The sequence below is a fragment of the Callorhinus ursinus genome, unplaced genomic scaffold, assembly GCF_003265705.2.
Source record: "Callorhinus ursinus isolate GAN/ISIS: 27379988/994484 unplaced genomic scaffold, GSC_fseal_2.0 scaffold5, whole genome shotgun sequence".
NCBI classification, from domain to species: domain Eukaryota; kingdom Metazoa; phylum Chordata; class Mammalia; order Carnivora; family Otariidae; genus Callorhinus; species Callorhinus ursinus.
In genome coordinates, this window is record NW_027397067.1 from 19431937 (window position 1) to 19449098 (window position 17162).

A 17162-nucleotide genomic window follows, 5' to 3' on the forward strand; every position below is an offset into this window, starting at 1 on the left:
TAGTGATATGTCAGTTCCTTAAAAAAATGCCTACCTGCCTACCTATGATTAGGAAAAAAACCTCATGTTTATTATAGCCAATTTAGAGATTTTTCTAAGTGAAGATGTGTTTCTTATAATCATATCATCCATAAAGAGCCATCACTTTTTTTGAAATTCAGTGATAGTTGACTTTTCGATGTACTGATACAGATTTACACAACCATGTAGTTATAAAATGGGATTATGCATTATAATCTGTTTTTTTAAATTAATAAGATATTGTGGATATACTTGGAAGATATTGGCTTTTCTTCTGCAAATCACTGATGGTCTACTGTTCCTGTATCACATTTCCATGAGTTGTTTAACCAATAAATTAATTAGTATAATTCATATGAATTGCTTAGTGTAATGTCTTAATGTACTATGATTATATCAAAATTACTGTTCAAAATTCAATTATAGCATTTATTAATAGTAATAAGCAACTTTATTCATTTTAAGGTAAATGAAGGTTACCACTTTAAAAACAAAAGGTTTATTTTCACTGCTTATGAAAATACTCTCAGTATATATAGTATAGTATTCTTCCCAGCCTTAATGTATATATTTAGCAATAACTGGGTGCACTCTTTATCTTAGGAGTTGAAATGCAATGTAATAAGCTAGAACATATATGCTGCCAAAGCAAGTATGCAACGTAATGAGCTAGATTCTACAGCATTAAGTCATCAAGGTCAATGCTAAAACGTACCAAGAAAAGAGTGAATGTGACTCATTCAAATTACTCATTTAGGAAGACTTTGGGCTAGAAGGCAGAGAATAATCATAACAATGTCTTCTCTCTAAACCTAATTTTGATCTATTACTCCCTCTTTACCCAACCCTGTCTAGGGTAAGGCTCACCTAGTTGCCTACCTCTGGACACTTTGAGGACACTTAAAAGGAAAAGGACCGACTGGAAACGAATACGAGAGTAATAGTCCAAATCAATCATTAGTAAACATAAAGGTCCTCCTCATGGTCCCATTGCCCCCTGATTTAACCCTGCAACTACTGATTCACTGACCATAGACATTTCAACAGTTGGATCACTCTGAAGTCCTCAACTTTAAGACTAAATGGGGGCAGATCTTCAGTCCTAGAACGAACTGCTAGATGAGCAGCGTTAGAACCTGCGTCCTCTGACTCTTCCTGCAGTGTTTGTCACACAGGGTTTGGAACCCAATATTTCTAGTCCAGTTTCAAGCTTCTCTTCCACCACTTGCTTGCTAATTGTGTTGCTTCAACATCTTCATCCATAAAAAAATGGAGATGATGAGTGTCAATGTCATGGAGCTGCCAAGAACATTAAATAAATTTAGGTTTGTAAAGAACTTCGTGACTTGTTCAGCACCTGGCATGTACTCCAGTGATGTTATCTGTGATGCTTGTCTATTGTCTTATTTCATTTTTTTCATTGTTTCTTTATTATATCAGGAACATATTTTATATTGTATTTCAAAACTGTTTTGAGGAGAGAGTACTCATTTTTCATCTCTTAATTTGCTTGAAATCTGTAGCCTTTCCTTTATGTCCTTATTCTAATGTGTGATTCCTATAAATCATTCTCTCATATTTTCTTACAATACCCACTTATACTTGATGTACTGTCTTGTCTGGGGGTAGGGAGGAAAGCAAAAATATGAAAAGTAAATCCAACTGAAGTTTTGAATCTAGCTGTATTTTATACTTGATAGCATCAAAGAATTTTTCAAAAGACTTTGTAGCAGATTATTTAGTGCACTTACATTCTACAAGAAATACAGTGTTCCTTTTGTATAAATTTAATTCTTTGTTTACTAGACAATATAGTGGTCCCAGCAGGGAAACATGTTTTCCAAAGATCATTTTATGAAGAGGGCCCCGGTATTATGACCAAAATGCATCTCATGGTGTTTTGTACAAAATTTTTAAAGAAATCTACAATAATCTTCTTGAAGATTAGAGTAAGGTCAGCCTTCCCTAGCAATATTAGAAGGATAGAAGACCTTCCTCAGAAAGAACCAAGAGGCTGCTATGAATTCCTCACAATCCAAAAGCAACAATAACTCACCATGGCCTGAGAGCTTGAAGATATTTCAGCACAAGTGAACTCTCATTCATAATATATAGAAGTATGAGCTACTTCTATTTTTTTGTTTCATGCTCAGAAAATGTATTTATTCCCTTTTCTTTTCCTTAGTCAGTTATCGTCCATTTTCAGGTGTCTTTTTTTTTTTTCTTTGACAGACACTAGTAACAAGGTGCTATTCAAAGCGAGCAAATACAGCCTTATACACCAAAAAGTGTATAATTAAGGATAAAGGATATATTCATTCTGTGATCTCTACTCCAATATATAGATCACTTCATAGTGTGTAACCTATTCATAGTGTGTAACCTAATTCATAATACTACTTTCAGCTTTCCCTAAAACAGACAATTCATATTTCTATCACCAAATGCTGGAATGCCTGCCTCAGTTATATTTCAGATTGCAGGACAAGCCTCTGCCGTCAGACACAAATGCCATATAGCGTTTTCTCAAGTGTTCTAGGCATAGTGTTGCTCAAACTGCTCTAGCAGCTTTTTTTTATAAACTCTAAGTAAGTGCCACTGTACCTAACTTCAGATTCTGTCTAATGTGCCCTTGAAGTGCCACTGACATTTATCTCATGATTAATTCATCATCTTTTGGAAAACAATTTTGTTTCTTGGGCATCTAGGGCTATCCGTCAAAATCTATTGCATTGTATTCGTTTGTCTTTGTACTGCAATTTATGATAGTCGTTTTTATTGTTATGATGTTCCGCCTTATCTCATGCTCTCTGCATTTCATCTTTGCTCTCTGATCTCTGGCTTCCCTCTGTGGAGTGGCTCACTTATTAGTGCCAAACTGGACATCCCTCACTGCTTTGACATAACAGCAGCATTCCTTCATCTTCTTTTCCACATGGCATCATTGAAAATACTTTTCTTACTCAGGTTTTCCCTTTTGATGTATTATTCTTTCAAAATTTCACTGAATAAATACTAAAGTTAATCACATTCTTAAATTATTTTGATGTAGTGTTTGACAGATCTCTTCTTTATAACTAGCTTTTTGTTGTGGTTTTTTGATGAAGTTCCCAACAGGTAGAATATATTAACTCTGTGTTTCTTTTATTACTTTCAACAAAGAAGTTTCAACAAAGGAATTTCACAGTGCGCTGTCTTCTTTGTAACAGTAAACTAAGGAGTTGGGCGCCTGGGTGGCTCCATTGGTTAAGCAGTCGACTCTTGATTTTGGCTCAGGTCATGAACTCAGGTCGTGAGATGTAGCCCTGAGTCTGAGTCTGGCTCCAAGCTCAGCAAGGAGTCTGCTTAAGGATTGTCTCCTTCTCCCTCTGCCCCTAACTCTGCTCACGAGCTCTCTCTCTTTCTCTCTCTAAGATAAATAACTCTTTTAAAAAAAACAAACAAACAGTAAACTAAGGAGAGAAGCTTCCATTTTACTGAAGTGCCTACATAATTCATAGCATGATGTAGGGCAGTTGACTGAAGATTCTTCTTTTAATCTCCACTGACCCCCTGCAAAGTAGGTTTTAACATCCTTTCTGTGGAAACTCAAGCTCAGAGAAGTTAAGGAGTTCATGCAAGTTATTCAACTATCAAGTGACTAAATGAGGATTCAAAGCTAGTTTTGTCTGCTCCCAGAGCCTGTTCCTTATTCAGCAGATACCATGTACTAGCCATGTTCAATTGAGGAAGTCTGTCGTGCATGCCCACTGGGTGCCTTTGTGAGGGCATGCGCCCTGTTTGTTTCCTGGTTTCTAGCCCAGTCGGTGTCTTTTATACAGTAGACTCTCAACACATATTTATTGAAAGAATGAATAAAAGTGTGGACACTGTTGTTTTAACCAACTATGGCATTTTAAAGTCATCTTACCCTATTTTCTGACTGATTTTAGGACAGTGAAAATCCCAGATTCAGCTGAGGGACTTGGCTTCCAGATCCGAGGATATGGCCCATCAGTTGTCCATGCAGTGGGAAGAGGTGAGACAGTCATCCTGCATGGCAAACAGATTTACAGCATGTTTGGGTATTGCTTGCTGAACAAGAGTATGTTCAAAATGTGCATGGTCATGTTGTCATGAATTTTCTCAATCATATTTTTACCTTATTGGCTCAGTGGCAGTACATTCCTCAAACACTATTTTTTAAGAAACTCTTAAAAATTGTAAGGCATATTTATCACTGTTGAGAACTGATGGCATGGAGGGAGTAGAGGGCATTATGCTAAGCAAAATAAGTCAGTCAGAGAATGATAAACACTGTATGATTTCACTCGTATGTGAAACTTAAGAAACAAAACAGATGGACATAGGGGAAGGGAAGGACAAATAAAACAGGATGAAAACAGAGAGGGAGACAAACTATAAGAGACTCTTAACTACAGGAAAAACATCAGGGTTGCTGGAGTGCCGGGAGGTGGGTGGGGGGATGGGGTAACTGGGTGATGGGCATTAAGGAGGGCACGTGATGCAATGAGAAATGGGTGTTATATGCAACTGAGGAACCACTAAATTCTACCTCTGAAGCAAATAATACACTACGTGTTAATTAAATTGAATTTAAATAAAAAAATTTTTTGAAAACTGACGAGAGAGTGATGCCTCCCAATCTCACTTTTCTGCATGTTTCAGTTTAGCCAAAAGATATAACAATTTTAAGGTTGTCTATTTGTATTTTTTTCTGGTGGCAAATAACTATATTTTGTCAGCAACTCAAAGATGTAAGTTTTTAGGTTTAAGAATTATCTGTGTGCTTTGTAACCTGTTGCTATATGATTACTTCAAGTATTTCTAAAAATGAAGCATTTCATAAACCATAAAATGCATTTTAAATTAAATAATATATGTTTATATTTTATTTTTTTGCTTGGTAGGTAAATAAACTATGGATATCTCTTGTTATATGCATTTTAAATTCTATATTATACTAACACTGGTAATGATTTAAGGGAATGACTATTAGATCCCACAGAGTATATAACTTGCTGCTATAGAAAGAAATGTCTTTATAAGCAAAGAGGGTGTGTGTTTATCTTAACAAGAGACATACATGCTTTTCATTACTAAGAAACATAAAATGTAAAATATCTTAATATGATCACCCAAATATTAGTCTGGAAAATTTTGAGAGGGCATTGCTATCAGAATCAAATTTATCAAGAACATACTAGCTAGACCTTTATTAGATTATAAAATTGCCTTCATTAGTGTATATATGACAAAAATGAATCTTACTTCAAAAACTTGTCTTTTCACTCAGATGTTTAAAACATATAGACTAATAGAACTTTAAAACCTTTCCAACAACTCATTCATATTATAAGACTGAAATGGGATATATTTCATACTGAAAGGGGAAAATTGATATATCCATGCTCTTCATTTTCACTAAACAAAAAAGAGTAAGTCACTTTGTCAGTACTGTAAAATAACCGAAAACCTGAGTGAATCAAGTTGTGCTTCTGTCCTTATTACAGTGTCATTTAAAGAGCTGAGTTCTGTCTTTGCAACTTAGTTGTAGGGTAGGCCCAAATCTGGTTCCTATGCTCTTTGTTTCTGAAGAGTAAAAGACAGAAATGCTCATGTGCTTTTCCTTTCAGATGTATATTAAATAAAAAGATACTATTCCGTGGTTTCTTTTTGCACTGTAATTTTGCTGTAAGAAAGGAAAACTTGTTGCCCCTTTTCTTCTTCAGCCCCTTCCCATGGCCACATACTAGAGTATATCTATAACTGAAATTTCACCTTTGGAATTTAAGATTCCAATATGCCAATTTCTTACTGCAATCTCATCACTTTGATATTCTAAGCTTGTGTTTTGTTTTGTTTTAATTCATTTGGGACCTCCAGGCTCTGGATCCTTCTCTTTTTCCCCTCAAGACTCCCTTCCTTACCCAGCCTTATCCCCATGGTAGGTCACCTCAGTCATTCTTGCGAGCATCACCAGGGTCCTCTTGTCATTATTCTTCAGGTGCACCATGTCACCTCTTTTTAGCCTTGGATCAACCATCCTTTTTGCTTTTTCTCCTAAGTCACTGGGAAAAAAACTATTACGAATGTGGAATTAGTGTCATCCCAGTTCACCGTCCTATCTTTTACTGGGCCTGTCTTACTACTCAGCAGTCTTTTCATGTCTCTGATCACCTCCCTCTTTTTCTTCTCATAATTCCCTCCTGTCTCCCCAGGTGAACTTCCTTTTTCACCTCACAGACAAATTCAGAGTCCTAGGTATGAAACCCTCAGAGCCCCACACCTTTTTCTGCACACCCACACCTTTTGCTGACTCCACCACCATCACCAGCTTTCTCCCACCCTAGAGGAAGAGGTCTTTTTTTCCTTTTTAGAGTTCAAGGTGAATTTCTCTATAAGTGTTCTAGATCTCATCCCTTTGGATACCTTCTCTGGAGTGTTACATTGTTAGGTATCGCCTTCCAGAATTTCAGCCTTTTCTCTTCATTGGATTATTCTAGTACAGGCTGTGAGCATGCTCAGTTCTTTTCCACTAAAATAAACAAAGAAACAAAATGATCTTAAACTAGAACAGCAACAAACACAGAACCTTTCCCTTTTCCTTGTTTTCCCATCTAGACCCTTGCTACTCAAAATGTGATCCACAGACATACAGCATTGGCATTGCCCGGGATCTGGTTAGAAATGCAGACTCTTAGGACCCACCCAGGACATACTGAGTCAGAATCTACATTTTAATGAGAGCCTCAGATGATTTGTATGCATATCCAAGATTGATAAGCTTAGCTCTAGAATAGTGCTCTGATAACTTTTATTCTGTCATGACCAAACTTCCTGAAATGCTGTCTGTATTTTCAGCTGCCCTTCTTTCACTTTTTATTTGAGTTTTAGGCCAATGCTGTAGACATCTCTCCCCATCTCCCACCCATTTCTCCAAAGTCTGTCTTATAAGAGTTATCATGGACTTGACGGAAAAGTACTATGGACATTGATAACATTTGTACTAATTGAACTTTCTGTGGCATTTGTTTACACTGACTACTGCTGTTTGCTGAAAATGTTCATCTCTTGATTTCTGAGATGACACTTTTCAGATTTTTCTCCTACTTGTCCTCTGGCAGCTCCCTTCATCTATCGACCCCTTAACCGTTGGCTCCCGTTTCTCTTCTCTGGCTTCTTGTTCTCTATAAGAAATCTTATTGATCCTCTTGCTGGAGATTTTTAAATCTCTGTCTCTAGCTCAGACCTCAGTATTATCTCTAGTTGAACTTTTCATCTATTCTCTGAACTTGCTTTGCCTTCTGTATTCTCTTTGTTTAAATGACTACCTACTCAGCCAGAGTCCAGAGGCAGAGGAGTGATCCTGGGGACTGTAACCTCTTCACAAATTCTGTCATCAAATATCAAATACTTGATCTTATTTTCCCCTTCTGTAACAAATGCTTCTTTAGTTCTAGTCCAGAAAATTGCAGTAGATGCCTGTGCTTGTGGTTTTTGACTTAAACTCCAATGATCCATCCTCTGTTTTCGGGGGTCATGTCACTTGTCTGCTTAAAATTCTTAAATGCTTTTCCTCATGCATATATAGTAAGGTTAAGGTCTTAGGACTTCACATAAAGTGTGTGAGGACTTCACAACCTGGCTCTGCTTGGCTTTCCAGGGTCTTCATCTACCACTCCCATTTTAAACTCTCACCAACTGCTCACATGCTCCCAAATGTCCAGGTTATTTCTTGACTCAGTGCCTTTTTTCAGACTATTCTTTCTATGGGGAGTGTCCCTTTTCCCTCCAAGACCTACTTCAATCCAGAAAAACCACTTAGTATTTCTGGAAGTGAATTTTAGTGAGAAAAAATATATATACCATCTTCTTGAATATAAATTATGTTCTCTAAGATGTTTAATAATTCCTTCATGGGAGAAATTGCTTACAAAAGAAGGCTCTTCTAACATAAGTTTTATAATCACTTATATTAATTATATTAATTATATTTATTAATGGTGCTATGGAAATGTTGATTTGCTCAGAATATCAACTAATAATGACTGTGAAAGTTTCTGAAAATCTTAACTCACTGATAGGATATTCCACTTGCATTTTTAAGTCTATATCTGTGCAAATAAATGATGGACAGTTGATGTTATCCGATTAATTTTATTCTCCACCAATTCTGTGGTTTCTGACCCTTTGTAGATATCCTGAATGCTTATTTTACTTAGCAAATCCAGTCTACTTGTAATTGCTAATTGACTTGACTTTTTTTCCCTTAAGAATTTCTTTTAACTGTTTGCATTTTAAAAAATGAAAGTGATTATAGAATTGATGAATCATTATATTGTACACCTGAAACTAATATAATGCTGTATGTTAATTATACTTGAATTTAAAAAATAAAAAGGAATAAGACAAATTTACAAGCTATTGTAAATTTCAGAAATGCCCTTGCAATAAGTGTTACTAAGAAAAACAAATGAAAGTGAACACTATTTTAATATTTGGAGATTTTATATAAACTAAAGAAAGATAAATAAGGCATATGTTCTGGCTTTCCATTTTGCCATTATATATGCGTATGTAGAAAATTAAGACTGACTAGACATTTGAGAGGGAAAATAACTGATTAGCATTATAAAGGTCACTTTACAATATTGCTTCAAACTCATTCTTAGGGAGATGAGAGAATATTCTGTTAATCACAGTTTGAATGGCCAGATGAAAAGTAGAAAAATGTTGAGAGGGCATTGCTATCAGAACCAAATTTATCAAGAACATACTAGCTACATCTCTACTATATTTTAAAATTGCTTTCCTTGTTACCTGTGTGATAAAAATGAATCTCATTCCTCAAATTTTTGGCAATTTTCTCATTTGTATTTGAAGGAACTGTGGCTGCAGCGGCTGGTCTTCACCCTGGACAGTGTATTATCAAAGTAAATGGAATCAATGTCAGCAAAGAGACCCATGCCAGTGTTATTGCACACGTTACAGCCTGCAGGAAATACAGAAGACCAATGAAGGTAAATTGCCCTGCAGCTTACCCAGATCTCATTGCAAACTTGCATAGAAAGCATAAAGGACAACACAAGATAGTGCCAGGGATGTGTGCAGTTTGTACTTCTAAGTTCACATTTAAGCACAGCATTGTAAATCTCATGATGATCTTTTTATTTGCATAATTATTTATAATCAATTATGATTAAAATGATTGCATCTTATTGTTAACAGTATTATCACCTGTTTAAAAAGTGCTCTGGGGTATTTTCATTTGCATTGTGATACGAGTTTTCAAAGACCCAATTGTTTATCAGATTGAAATCCAAAGATTTGAATTGTTTTCTTGCCCCTTGCGAATGCTTTAGGATATTTTTTTTTTTTAAAGATTTTAATTATTTATTTGACAGAGAGAGACACAGCGAGAGAGGGAACACAAGCAGAGGGAGTGTGAGAGGGAGAAGCAGGCTTCCCACGGAACAGGGAGCCAGATGCGGGGCTCAATCCCAGGACCCTGGGATCATGACCTGAGCCGAAGGCAGACGCTTAATGGCTGAGCCACCCAGGCGCCCCATGCTTTAGGATATTTAATGGTCATTGTGTGCCTGTGTGGATTTTATAAGGTCTGTGATTGAGTTTTGGATATATTTATTTAAGCAACTGGATTTAGCTTTTGAAAGAAAATACCAAAATGTGCTTGTCATTACTTAAAATTCTAAGCATTATCCCCTGATTAAATTTCAAGTGCTATAGAAAAATAAAATTAGAATCCTAATTTATAAGCAAAGCTTATCCCATGAGGTACAAGCGAATATTGGGCTATAAGAGAAAATTCTCTCAAATTAATCAACTAAATGTAAAAGGAACTTTAGAGGAGAGGCTTTGTATTTTTTCCTTCATGCATAGCCAGGTACTCTTCTGGATTTCAGAATATGACTTTATGTCCAAACCAGAGAGAGGAGTGGTTATTTTCTCATAGGCCAGGACTGACATCCTGCAAAATACTGAACCTACAAGAAAAAAGCTCATCAATTTTGCTTACTAATAAGGTCAAACTAGCAAAGCAAGTTGGAGTTTATGCATAGACTCATAGGTTATTATGGTTGATAACAGTTTAATAAATATTTATCGAAATGCATTATTGAATGAATTTTTTAAAAAGACAGTTCTGAAATTATCAAACCTTTCCCCTTCAGTCGTAATTTTGATAAGTAGCCAAATTGATTTGAGTTTCATTCCTTTTCATTTTCCTTGACTGCCTTCTTAGAGAGGAGTTGGTTAGTGAAGTGATTAAGAAAAGCAATAAATAGGGAGACCTGGTGGCTCATTGGTTAAGCATCTGCCCTCGGCTCAGGTCATGATCCCAGGGTCCTGGAAAGGAGCCCCACGTTGGGTCCCTGCTCAGTGGGAGCCTGCCTCTCCCTCTCTCTCTCTCTGCCTCTCCTCCTGCTTGTGCTCTCTCTCTCTCTATAAATAAATAGATCTTTTTTTAAAATTTTTTATTGTTATGTTAATCACCATACATTACATCATTAGTTTTTGATGTAGTGTTCCATGATTCATTGTTTGTGCATAACACCCAGTGCTCCACGCAGAACGTGCCCTCCTTAATACCTATCACCAGGCTAACCCATCCCCCCACCCTCCTCCCCTCTGGAACCCTCAGTTTGTTTTTCAGAGTCCATCGTCTCTCATGGTTCGTCTCCCCCTCCGACTTACTCCCCTTCATTCTTCCCCTCCTGCTATCTTCTTCTTTTTCGTTTTTCTTAACATATGTTGCATTATTTGTTTCAGAGGTACAGATCAGTAATTCAATGGTCTTGCACAATTCACAGTGCTCACCATAGCACATACCCTCCCCAATGTCTATCACCCAGCCACCCCATCCCTCCCACCCCCAACCACTCCAGTAACACTCAGTTTGTTTCCTGAGATTAAGAATTCCTCATATCAGTGAGGTCATGTGATACATGTCTTTCTCTGATTGACTTATTTCACTCAGCATAACACCCTCCAGTTCCATCCACGTCGTTGCAAATGGCAAGATCTCATTCCTTTTGATGGCTGCATAGTATTTCATTGTGTATATATACCACATCTTCTTTATCCATTCATCTGTCGATGGACATCTTGGCTCCTTCCACAGTTTGGCTATTGTGGACATTGCTGCTATAAACATTGGGGTGCACATACCACTTCGGATCCCTACATTTGTATCTTTGTGGTAAATACACAGTAGTGCAATTGCTGGATCGTATGGTAGCTGTATTTTCAACTGTTTGAGGAACCTCCATACTGTTTTCCAAAGTGGTTGCACCAGCTTGCATTCCCACCAACAGTGTAGGAGGGTTCCCCTTTCTCCGCATCCCCGCCAACATCTGTCGTTTCCTGACTTGTTCATTTTAGCCATTCTGACTGGTGTGAGGTGGTATCTCATGAGGTTTTGATTTGGATTTCCCTGATGCCAAGCGATGTTGAGCACTTTTTCATGTGTCTGTTGGCCATTTGGATGTCTTCTTTGGAAAAATTGTTTGTTCATATCTTCTTCCCATTTCTTGATTGGATTATTCGTTCTTTGGGTGTTGAGTTTGATAAGTTCTTTATAGATTTTGGATACTAGCCCTTTATCTGATGTGTCATTTGCAAATATTTTCTCCCATTCTGTCAGTTGTCTTTTGGTTTTGTGGACTGTTTCTTTTGCCGTGCAAAAGCTTTTTATCTTGATGAAAGCCTAGTAGTTCATTTTTGCCCTTGCTTCCCTTGCTTTTGGCGATGTTGCTAGGAAGAAGTTGCTGCGGCTGAGGTCGAAGAGGTTGCTACCTGTGTTCTCCTTTAGGATTTTGATGGACTCCTGTCTCACGTTTAGGTCTTTCAACCATTTGGAGTCTATTTTTGTGTGTGGTGTAAGGAAATGGTCCAGTTTCATTCTTCTGCATGGGGCTGTCCAATTTTCCCAACACCATTTGTTGAAGAGACTGTCTTTTCTCCATTGGACATTCTTTCCTGCTTTGTCAAAGATGAGTTGACCATAGAGTTGAGGGTCCATTTCTGGGCTCTCTATTCTGTTCCATTGATCTATGTGTCTGTTTTTGTGCCAGTACCATACTGTCTTGATGATGACAACTTTGGAATAGAGCTGGAAGTCCGGAATTGTGATGCCGCCAGCTTTGCTTTTCTTTTTCAATATTCCTCTGGCTATTTGGGGTCTCTTCTGGTTCCATAAAATTTTAGGATTATTTGTTCCATTTCTTTGAAAAAAGTGGATGGTATTTGGATGGGGATTGCATTGAATGTGTAGGTTGCTCTAGGTAGCATTGACATCTTCACAATGTTTGTTCTTCCAATCCATGAGCATGGAACGTTTTTCCATTTCTTTGTGTCTTCTTCAATTTCTTTCATGAGTATTTTATAGTTTTCTGAGTACAGATCCTTTGCCTCTTTGGTTAAATTTATTCCTAAGTATCTTATGGTTTTGGGTGCAATTGTAAATGGGATCGACTCCTTGATTTGTCTCTCTTCTATCTTGTTGTTGGTGTATAGGAATGCCACTGATTTCTGTGCATTGATTTTATATCCTGCTACTTTACTGAATTCCTGTATGAGTTCTAGAAGTTTTGGGGTGGAGTCTCTTGGGTTTCCCCATACAGTATCATATCATCTGCAAAGAGTGAGAGTTTGACTTCCTCTTTGCCGATTTGGATGCCTTTAATTTCTTTTTGTTGTCTGATTGCTGTGGCTGGGACTTCTAATACTATGTTGAATAGCACTGGTGATAGTGGACATCCCTGCCGCGTTGCTGACCTTAGAGGAAAAGCTCTCAGCTTTTCCACATTGAGAATGATATTTGCTGTAGGTTTTTCGTAGATGGCTTTTATGATATTGAGGTATGTACCCTCTATCCCTATACTTTGAAGAGTTTTGATCAAGAAAGGATGCTGTCCTTTGTCAAATGCTTTTTCTGCATCTATTGAGAGGATCATATGATTCTTGTTCTTTCTTTTGTTAATGTATTGTATCATGTTGATTGATTTGAGGATGTTGAACCAGCCTTGCAGCCCAGGGATAAATCCCACTTGGTCATGGTGAATAATCCTTTTAATGTACTGTTGGATCCTTTTGGCTAGTATTTTGGTGAGAATTTTTGCATCCATGTTCATCAAGGATATTGTCTCTGTAATTCTTTTTGATGGGGTCTTTGTCTGGTTTGGGGATCAAGGTAATGCTGACCTCATAAAATGAGGTTGGAAGTTTTCCTTCCATTTCTATTTTTTGGAACAGTTTCAGGAGAGTAGGTATTAATTCTTCTTTAAATGTCTGATAGAATTCCCCTGGGAAGCCATCTGGCCCTGGGCTTTTGTTTGTTGGGAGATTTTGGATGACCGCCTCAATTTCCTTAGTGGTTATAGGTCTGTTCAGGTTTTCTATTTCTTCCTGGTTCAATTTTGGTAGTTGATACATCTCTAGGAATGCACCCATTTCTTCCAGGTTATCTAATTTGCTGGCATAGAGTTGCTCACAATATGTTCTTATAATTGTTTGTATGTCTTTGGTGTTGGTTGTGATCTCTCCTCTTTCATTCATGATTTTGTTGATTTGGGTCATTGCTCTTTTCTTTTTGATAAGTCTGGCCGGGGGTTTATCAATCTTGTTAATTCTTTCAAAGAAGCAGCTCCTAGTTTCGTTGATCTGTTCTACTGTTCTTTTGGTTTCTATTTCATTGATTTCTGCTCTGATCTTTATTATTTCTCTTCTCCTGCTGGGTTTAGGCTTTATTTGCTCTTTTTTCTCTAGGTCCTTTAAGTGTAGGGTTAGGTTGTGTATTTGAGACCTTTCTTGTTTCTTGAGAAAGGCTTGTATTGCTATATACTTTCCTCTCAGGACTGCCTTTGCTGTATCCCAAAGATTTTGAACAGTTGTGTTTTCATTTTCATTGGTTTCCATGAATTTTTTAAATTCCTCTTTAATTTCCGGGTTGACCTATTCATTCTTTAGTAAGATGCCCTTTAGCCTCCATGTATTTGAGTTCTTTCCGACTTTCCTCTTGTGATTGAGTTCTAGTTTTAAAGCATTGTGGACTGAAAATATACAGGGAATAATCCCAATCTTTTGGTTCCGGTGGAGACCTGATTTGTGACCTAGGATGTGATCAATTCTGGAGAATGTTCCATGGGCACTAGAGAAGAATGTGTATTCCGTTGCTTTGGGATGGAATGTTCTGAATATGTCTGTGAAGTCCATTTGGTCCAGTGTTTCATTTAAAGTCTTTATTTCCTTGTTGATATTTTGCTTAGATGATCTGTCCATTTCGGTGAGGGGGGGTTTTAAAGGCCCCCACTATTATTGTTGTCAATGTGTTTCTTTGCTTTTGTTATTAATTGCCTTATATAATTGGCTGCTCCCATGTTAGGGGCATAGATATTTACAATTGTTAGATCTTCTTGGTGGATAGACCCTTTAAGTAGGCTATAGTGTCCTTCTTCATCTCGTATTACAGTCTTTGTTTTAAAATCTAATTTGTCTGATATAAGGATTGCCATCCCAGCTTTCTTTTGGTGTCCATTAGCATGGTAAATGGTTTTCCACCCCCTCACTTTCAATCTGGTGGTGTCTTTGGGTCTAAAATGAGTCTCTTGCAGACAGCATATCGATGGGTCTTGTTTTTTAATCCAATCTGATAGCCTGTGTCTTTTGATTGGGGCATTTAGCCCATTTACATTCAGCGTAACTAGTGAAAGGTATGAATTTAGTGCCATTTTATTGCCTGTAAGTTGACTGTTACTGTATATTGTCTTTGTTCCTTTCTGATCTATGCTGCTTTTAGCTCTCTCTTTGCTTAGGGGCCCCTTTCAATATTTCTTGGAGGGCTGGTTTCGTGTTTGCAAATTCCTTTAGTTTTTGTTTGTCCTGGGAGATTTTTCTCTCTCCTTCAATTTTCAATGACAGCCTAGCTGGATATAGTATTCTTGGCTGCATAGTTTTCTCGTTTAGTGCTCTGAAGATATCATGCCAGTCCTTTCTGGCCTGCCAGGTCTCTGTGGATAGGTCTGTTGCCAATCTAATATTTCTACCATTGTAGGTTACATATCTCTTCTCCCGAGCTGCTTTCAGGATTTTCTCTTTGTCTCTGAGACTCGTTAAGTTTTACTATTAGATATAGGGGTGTTGACCTATTTTTATTGATTTTGAGAGGGGTTCTCTGTGCCTCCTGGATTTTGATGCCTGTTTCCTTCCTCACATTAGGGAAGTTCTCTGCTATTATTTGCTCCAATATACCTTCTGCCCTTCTCTCTCTTTCTTCTTCTTCTGGGATCCCAATTATTCTAATGTTGTTTCGTCTTATCGTATCACTTATCTCTCGAATTCTGCCCTCGTGATCCTGTAGTTGTTTCTCTCTCTTTTTCTCAGCCTCTTTATTTTCCATCATTTGGTCTTCTATATCGCTGATTCTCTCTTCTGCCTCATTTATCCTAGCAGTTAGTTCCCCCATTTTTGATTGCACCTCATTAATAGCCTTTTTGATTTTGACTTGTTTAGATTTTAGTTCTTTTATTTCTCCAGAAAGCGTTTCTCCAATAACTTCCACACTTTTTTCAAGCCCAGCTAGTATCTTTAAAGTCATGATTCTGAACTCTAGGTCCGACATCGTACTAATGTCCGTTTTGAGTAGGTCCCTGGCAGACGGTACTACCTCTTGTTCTTTTTGCTGAGGTGATATTTTTCGTCTTGTCATTTTGTCCAGAGGAGAATAGATGAATGAGATAACAGAATGCTAACAGGTTAACAACGTTTGCAGCAAATATACTCTATACAAATCAGAAAAGACCTGAAACCAGGGGAAAAGAAAGGGAAAGGAAGAAAAAAGAAAGAGAAAAGAAAGAAAAAAAAAACAAAAAGAAAAAGATAAAAACAAAAAGAGAACAATACAAAAAAACAGAATATGATCAAATATGATCAGGCTAGTGCATAGATCAGTGCCACACACTAGATTTTGGGCGTATTTTGGTCTGTTAGAAAAAAGTGCCTTCTAAAATTTTAAAGGAAGAAAGACTTACATATGTACAAAATAAGGTTTGATGCAATGAAGGGATGGAAGATGAGTGTAAAGATGAAAATTATAAAAAATTTTATAAAAGGTATTGATCAGATAAGAAGTTGCTTGAAAAAAGAAAGGAGAAGATTTAAAAAAAAAAAGGGGGAGAGAATGTGATCAGGCAGGAGACTGGAACAAAGCCATACACTATTGATTTAGAGTATATTTTGATCTGTTAGAAGAAACTGTATCTCAAAATTTTAAAGAGAGAACAACTTATATATATATGCCAAAAATAAGGGTAACTACTATGAAGGGATAAAATATGACTCTAAAAATGAAAAATAAAAAATGTTTTTTTAAAAAAGGGATTGATAAGATGTTGGTTGAAAAAGGGAAAAAGAAAAATTTAAAAGAAGTTAAAAAATTAACTTTGAAAAACTAATGAATCATGGTAAAAAAAGCCATGAATGCTATGTGCAGTATTCCCCTAGCGCTGGAGTTCTCCCGTTCTCCTTGATCGGTAAACTTGGTCTTGGCTTGCTGGCTGTTCGTGCTGATCTTCTGGGCGAGGGGCCTGTTGCCGTGGTTCCCAAATGTCTTTGCCGGAGGCTGAATTGCCCCTCCCTTGTGAGTCCGGGCTAAGCAAGCTGTTCGGGTTTGCTCTCAGGAGATTTTGTTCCCTGCAAGCTCTTGGTACAGCTTTGGAGGACCAGGGTGAAAATGGTGGCCTCCCAATCTCCGCCCGGAGGAGCCGAGAACTCGGGGCCCCACTCCTTAGTGCGCCCCCAGAGAAAAGCAGTCACTCCCATCTCCCCGGTCTCCGGCTGCACTCCGTGCTCACCCGGCCTGTGACCGAGCGTTTGTATCTCTGGCACCCAACCCTGTGTAGGGTCTCCAAACCCAGCAGATCCCTGTGGTGCGTTCCCGCACCGTTCCTCCCGCGGGAGGAAGGGGAGTCTCCCCAGATCTGCCGCTTGTTGGGTCCCTGCTGGAGGAGCAGTGGCCTGACTGTGCTGCAGATCACAGTTTATGGCAACCCCGAGGTGAGAGCCCGCGCCCCAGCTCTCTCTCTGCAGCCGGTTTCCCCGTTCCAATACCTGGGAGCTCTGCC

At 37.9% G+C, this 17162-nt stretch overlaps 1 protein-coding gene across 3 annotated transcripts in view; it reads left to right on the forward strand.

The window, feature by feature from the left end:
- The window catches only part of PREX2 (phosphatidylinositol-3,4,5-trisphosphate dependent Rac exchange factor 2), a 294349-nt gene that overhangs the window by 141515 nt on the left and 135672 nt on the right, over positions 1–17162 (forward strand). For all 3 annotated transcript variants that reach the window (XM_025871440.2, XM_073892858.1, XM_073892859.1), the window contains 2 exons: positions 3954–4039; positions 8908–9044. In XM_025871440.2, the coding sequence (XP_025727225.1) occupies positions 3954–4039; positions 8908–9044 (223 nt within the window). The remainder of the gene's footprint in view (positions 1–3953; positions 4040–8907; positions 9045–17162) is intronic.